Source organism: Pediculus humanus, genomic scaffold (assembly GCF_000006295.1).
Source record: "Pediculus humanus corporis 1103172107393 genomic scaffold, whole genome shotgun sequence".
In the NCBI taxonomy this organism is placed as follows: Eukaryota; Metazoa; Arthropoda; class Insecta; order Psocodea; family Pediculidae; genus Pediculus; species Pediculus humanus.
The window spans coordinates 108,905-116,051 of record NW_002987019.1 but is presented as its reverse complement, the minus strand read 5'-3'; the positions used below and the strand labels follow the sequence as shown (position 1 = coordinate 116,051).

Here is a 7,147-nt window from a genome sequence, read left to right as displayed (position 1 = left end):
GGTATTTTTTTTCATGTATTCGTCACCTTTAAAAAAAAATGGCGCGTAATTTAAAATAATAATAATAATAATAATAAATTTTGAATTATTATTAATAACGAAGTAATTTTTTTTTTTATTTTTCTATACTAGTTGTTTGTTTGTTTGTTTGTTTAAATTTCTAAAGAATTTGTAATTGAAAACTTATATTAAATTACTATACAAATATGAAATTAAATATTTTTTTTTTTTAACTTCGTGAGTAATGTGCGTTTACTACAATTACGCAATTGCGTGTGCCTTAATATAAAAATAATAAAATACACCTTAAAGAAGTAACAGACAGAGAAAATTTACATCCTGTCTATGTAATAAAAATAATTTTTTTTTTTTTTTTCTAAATGTTGGCACCGATTTTGATTTATTCCCGCTAAAATCACGTTCCGGGTTTATTTTCTCACAGTTTTTCTATATAAATCTACATAACATTAAACGTTACACATCCACTCACACTGAGGGGCGGGGGGCGGAGGTACTTGAGAGAAAAACTTTTCGCAAAAAAAAAATTTTCTAAGAAAATAAAATTTTACTACTCGTTACAAACACCAACAACGATGAAAATTTTTTTTTTTTTTTGTTTTAATTAAAACAACATTTCCGAGAAATAAAAATGAAAAACGTTTTAGATCATTCTAGAAACTTTACCCGGTTTTTTAAAACATTTTCCATCACGCAAAAACATTTATTATTATTATTTTGCATTTAAAAAAATTTATTCACACGAATTTTTTTTTTCTCTTTTTACCGTAATTATTTATTTAAATAAAAAAAAAAAATTAACTGTTATAACTTTCTTTTCATCTCCGTTATTATTATTATTATTATTATTAAACAATTTTATTTCTCTGTTGACGTGTAATTAGATAAGTATATTAGGACGATGTAAAAAAAAAAAAACGGATACGTATAAAAATTCATAATTCTGGAGAAGAAAAAGAAAACATATTGTTAATAATTTCTTTTTCTTTTTTTTTTGTTTTACACTCACATACACTCAAACCGGATAATGAAAAATTAATTTTTTTTTTAAATGACCTTGAAAAATAAAATAATAATAATAATAATTTTCCGACGGTAAAAGTGCAACGAACGTAATTAAATCAAAACAATACATTTATATATATAACTTTTACTTTTTTTTTTTTTTTTTTTTTACGCACCGAATAAATATTACGCATCCGACCTTATTGATTACGCACCCACGCACAAGCACTCACGCACGCATAATAAAATAAAAATTACGTAAACAATAATAATAATAATAATGAATATTTTTTTGGGGGTTTAATTTTTAATTTATTATTACACGCGAAAAGCGAAAAAATTGGAAATTTTATCATTATTATCATTATTATTATTTCGTTTATTTCCTCTCAAGTGTAATAAATTCAACCGGAAAATAATAAATTATTAATAAATTACGGTAATAATAATAATAATAATAATTTTTTTGCGGAAACGAATTAAATAAAATATAAAAAAAAATTAAAATTAATGTAATTCTATACATTATTTATTTATTTATTTATTTTTACGATAAATAATAATAATAATAATCTTTTTTTTTTACAATGAATTCTTTAGCTCAATATTTATATATATAATATGAATTAAAATATTATTATTATTATTATTATTAATAGTATTCTCTTATAATTACAATTAATTATTATTAATAGTTTTTTTAAATTCTTTATTATTATTATTATTATTATTATTATTATTACTATTTAATAAACAACAGCCAAACAAATGAAAATTAATAATAATAATTTTTTTTTAAATTATTAATTAATAAGAAAAAATTGTTTGTTATAAACAAAAAAAAAACAAATTCAAAAATTATTATTATTATTATTGTTATTATCATTAACAATATTTATTTAATAATAATAATTTTTTTTTTTTCATTTTTAAAAATAAAAATTAAAAATAAAAACTAAAAAAAAAAAATTTAAATTTCGTTTTAAAACAAACAAAAATAAAATAAAATGAAATAATAATAATAATAATATTAATGAAAATAATAATAATAATAATGATAATGATAATAATTAAAAAGAAAAAAAATTAAAACGAACGATTTTAAAATAGGGGGAAAAAAAAATTAATTAATTAATAAAAAATAAAATAAAAATTGTGATTAATTGATAGAGAGAGAGACAGATAGAGAAAGAGAAAGAGAGAGAGAAAGAGAGAGGAAAACAATTTTTGTCCAGGAAAAATCTTTTTTTCCAAAGACTCAGTCAAATTTCTGACCGATCAAATCAAATAATAATAAAAAATTCCAAAAAAAAATAAACAACCGACATTTTAAATCGTTTACATAAGCAACAAAATTATATATAAATATATATTTATACAAAAATAATAGTAATAATAATTAACAAACAAAAAAAAAATTAATAATAATAATAATAATAATAATAATGATAGTAATAATTTTTTTCATTATCATTATTTTCCGTCCAATTTTAAAGCCAATAAGTAATTAATTACTAATTTTTTTTCTTTTTTTTACTTATTAATATATCAATTAATAATAATATTTCTGTATTTAATATAAACAAAAACAATCAATCAATCACAAATAGAAACAATTTTTTTTTTCCTTTGTTTGTTTGTTTGTTGCTTGTTTGTTTTTTTTAAATAAAAAAGTTCAATATATATATATATATATATATATATATATATATATATATATATATATATATATATATATATATATATATATTTAATATAATGGCATTAAATGGCAATTATAAACATTTAGAGATGTGATAATAAATTCAAGGACGATTTTCAACTTCGTGTCTTACCGTTATGGTCACGTTACCATCTGGAAGCTGTTTCATTAATTTCCAGGCTTCGATTCTTGACATTATTGATACGTCCATGCCATTTATGTTAAGAAGTTCGTCGCCGGCTTTCAATTGTCCACATTTTTCGGCTGCTCCACCTGATAATAACCGGAAAATAAAACAAATACATGGAAATAAAATTTTTGTTTTTTTTTTTTTTTTGCGTTCTTCGTTATTATCATAATCGGCCATTAATTCTAAAATGCATTACCGGTAAATATTTTTTTAATAACGAGAGGTTTATCTCCCGTCGAACAATCTTTTCCTCCTTCCAAACTAAATCCCAAACCGGCGCCATCTTTGACAAGAGTCAAACTCACTGGAGGTCCTCTCGCCGTTTGGCAAAAAGATGATTCGTCTGAAATTTTTTTAATTTCGTCATTACTTTTATCACGATGATTAATAATAATGATGATAATAAAGTGTTTTTCACTTACCGGATTCTAATAAAGTTGATTTTTTCAACATTCTTCCCGCTCTGACCATCGAATGCTGTCGAATGCTGTTGTTGATTCCGTTCGAATCATCGGAATTTATACAATCGGTTAAAATGTCGGATTTAAGTCTCGACACGACTAAAACTACTTCCAATCTAGGAGACTAAATGGGGAAAAACATATATACGTTTAAATATACCGGAAATTACCGAAATAATAAAAGCGGAAATAGAATAAAAAATTATATAAAAAAAACCTTAAGAATGGCTAAAGATTCCCTATGGGTAACTCCTTTCATGCTTTTTCCATTAATTGATAATATTCTGTCTCCTTTTTGTATTCTTCCATCTCTATCAGCAGGACTACCTGCAAGTACTTTGTGAACCTGAAAACATAAATAATAATAATAATAATGTTTGTCATTTGAAACGACGTAACGAAAAAAAAAAAAAAAATTCTTACTGTTATTTCTTTTGATTCGTAATCGGCACCACCGGCCAAAGTGATACCGATGCTACCGCCGACAGTATCTCTGTGTAAAATAATAACGAGGACATCGTGATTATTCGTGTTTAAACCTCCTCCAACGTTTCCAGATTCTTCCAGTGTTTGATTTGCTTCTTCGAGAAGGAGTTGCAATTCCTTAAAAAAATAAAATTAAAGTTAGTGTTATTAATAATTAAAAACAAATTATCAACACGTTTTCATCTCTCTCTCACTCTCTCCTACCTGTGGTGATATCAAACTGGTAGACGAAGCCAAAGAAGTGATGCTTCCAAATTGTTCTCTGAAAAGATTCGTCGGACAACCGTATGGACCATCTTCGCTGGCTGTCGAATCCAACGACGAACCTCGAAAATGATTTCCGTTAATTCCGTTGTAATTATTGGTTGTTCCTGTCGTCACGCTCACACTTTTCATCAATCGAACCGGATTCGAAGGTAAAGTTTCGACTTTTTCAAAACTTTTACGAATGTCATTAATCGATCCGCGATTTCCATTCAATACCTTATCTGGTATCATTTGTTCATCTTTAGAATCAATCATTTTTTTATCAGTTTTATCGATGGATTCGATTGAAGAAGAAGAATCGGCAACGATGCCCGAATCGGTTGACATTTTACCAAATTTCATTATTAAATTTGAACGTTCGAAACCTTTCTCGTCTGGAGAATTTTTCGGAAGAGAATTGTCAGTAAGCAATTCATTTTTAGATGAAACATCACTTTGTTTTCCAGATGATGATTCCAATGTATTGCCGTTCGTTTCGTTCCAGTTCTTATTATTATTTTTATTCCAAGAACCGTAGCCGTGTGGCACGCTTGCTTTCCTCAAAGAAGAAGTTGAGCTTTTGTTCGGATCCGTTGTCGTCGCTGGTAAACTTTCGGATTTTTCTAATTTCTTTTTATTCTGATTGCTGTCGGAAAGAACGTCAGTTCCATCGTCTACAACATCAGTTATGTAAGCAACTTTTTCGATTTTTGGTTTCGTCAACGTGTTGTTGTCTTTATCGACGACAGTTAAACCATTTTCGGAATGTTTTTTCATCGGATTATGACTGTTTGTATAATTAAAATCGTTGTTTTTGTTCAAACCGTTTTCAACAACTTCTAAAAATTTTCTTTGTATTAAAGGAGAACCCGATTTGACGTCGAATCCCCGACTGTATTTGGCCGAAGCTAAAACGTTTTTCCTATTTATTGCTTCGACGCTTTGGGGTTTCAATATTCTTTTGTTATTTGCGTCGTTGAGGTTTCCTTCGTTTGTGCACATGTTCATTTGTTGCGTTTCAGAGGGTGGATTTGATGAATTCGATGAAATGCTCATCGAAGATCTCATATCCGATGATGGAGTTCTACTGTACTGATTTCTTTCGGGAGAGAACAGCAAACGGGATCTTAAACCGGGATCGTCAACGGTTTGATGTTGATTATCAAGTAGTGGAGAAGCTGGAGGTGAAAATCCATGTGATATGCTAGACCTGCTAGAACTCACAGCCGAATCATTATCACTATCTTCTTCAGATCTTCCTAAATCAGAGTGTAAGCGATATTTTCCGTGTGAAAGTGACTTACGTTTAGGAACATACATATCGTAAGATTTTGTAATTTCCCCTATTTTATGGTTTCTGGGTAATGTGTACTGATGCTCAGGTTCACACAAAAACGAACCGACAGCGTCATCGTATTTACGATCGTCGCAAACGGAATTTTGCCGAACGAGAGGCACATTTCTCGGGGGTTTCAAAGGTGCTCTTATGGGTTCCCCCATGGATCTTTGCAGCGGAGTTATCGTCGATTCTTTTTTATCATTTAAAGCCATTAGTTCTTTTGCACCAAACACGGCTATGCTTTTTCTTTTAAAAGCCGGAGAATATTTTGGAATATTTGGAACTTTACTTTGCATATCCCAAAGATGCGTAGGCGATACTTTAGGAACGACAACCTCAGGAAGGGTGGCTCTGGGTTGTTTGGTTAGATTTTTTTCTTTGTATGCACTCGGAACTTTTGAACTTAATATCAGATCTCGGCTTCTTATTTCGGGAAGATCAACTATAGGCAAACCGGGCACAGAATTTGTCGATTTTTCTGGAATCACGAGACCCCTTAACTTGGAAAGGTTTTTCCGCCTCTGTTCAATCAAAAGATTTAACGATCCGGGCTTCTGTCCATCATCTTGAAGTGATTCTGATAAATATCGAGATTTATACGGAGTTGGATTAATGTCTAAAAGACTTTGCGATCTTCCGTGCACGCTGAAACTGGTGGTTCGCTGAATACCAACGTTATCTTTTTTACCTAAATTATTTTTAGATTCTTCATTTCGCGTTTTCTTTCTAGGTAAAGTACTCGAATAGCCTAAATAAGAAGAATTAGAAGAGAGAGAAGAATCGGGGGAACAGGAACTAGAATAAGCAGAAGATGAAGAACTTAAATCCATGGAACTTTGAGTACGATTGGAATAATCCAAAGGTCTCGTCGTCGGTATGGGCGTATCACTTCCATAAGGAGGTTTTTTCATGTAGTTTCCTCCTCCGCTAACTTTATCCAGAGTCATGACGGATCTCGAAAACATTTTACCATTTGGAAAATTCCTATTGCAATCGGTTTCGTCGCAGTAAAAAACATCCTCCGAGCTTTTATATTTATTTAATTTGCCATTGGAGGGATTTGGAGGAGCCGAATCCGGTACGGATGAAAACATGGCAATTTTATCGCGAACACTTTTTTCACTTTTTTCATCTTGCCTCCAGAAACTATTACGCGAAGATTTGATTTGAACGGGCAATTCCGTCGGGACGCCCGGTACGAAAAATTTCTTTTCCGTAAATATTTCAACGTCTCCATTGTATATGGGGGGATATTTGAAAGGAGCGGAAGGTGGTTCTGATGCCGGAAGCGGTGGAAGTACCGCCGAATCCGCCAGTACGGATTCCGATTGTTGTCGCTCCTCTGAACCTTTGACCGTCGTCGTCATAGACGGTGATTTTTCCAACGGTGGTTCTTCCGTATATTTTTGCGGGAATTCATGTCCGTCCGGAGGCATTCGACTAATGCTTGAAGTCGGTGAAACAAGGCCAATTGTTGTTGAGACAACGGGAACCATTGCTTCTTTTACTTCACCTACAAACAAACAAAAAAAATCAATCATTATCATCGTTACGAAACCTTTTCGTAATACGCAACCATCTTTTTTTTCACGTTTCCCAAAAAATTGATGCAGGTATCGAAAGGTCTCGAATCATACATGTGGGTTTAATCATAATAAATTATCACATTTATTTTGCATCATCATTTCAAAAACCGACGT

The 7,147-nt window shown here is 30.1% G+C and overlaps 1 protein-coding gene across 1 annotated transcript; it reads right to left on the bottom strand.

The window, feature by feature from the left end:
* Nucleotides 1–2,828: 2,828 nt before the first annotated feature.
* Phum_PHUM043720 (uncharacterized protein) lies at nucleotides 2,829–6,943 on the bottom strand (the record flags this gene model as incomplete). Its single annotated transcript, XM_002423173.1, has 11 exons — nucleotides 2,829–2,998; nucleotides 3,112–3,258; nucleotides 3,338–3,500; nucleotides 3,627–3,722; nucleotides 3,800–3,979; nucleotides 4,067–4,345; nucleotides 4,658–4,947; nucleotides 4,978–5,286; nucleotides 5,530–5,589; nucleotides 5,737–6,266; nucleotides 6,411–6,943. 11 exons carry the CDS (start codon nucleotides 6,941–6,943, stop codon nucleotides 2,829–2,831), a joined length of 2,757 nt encoding a protein of 918 aa, XP_002423218.1.
* Nucleotides 6,944–7,147: the final 204 nt, after the last annotated feature.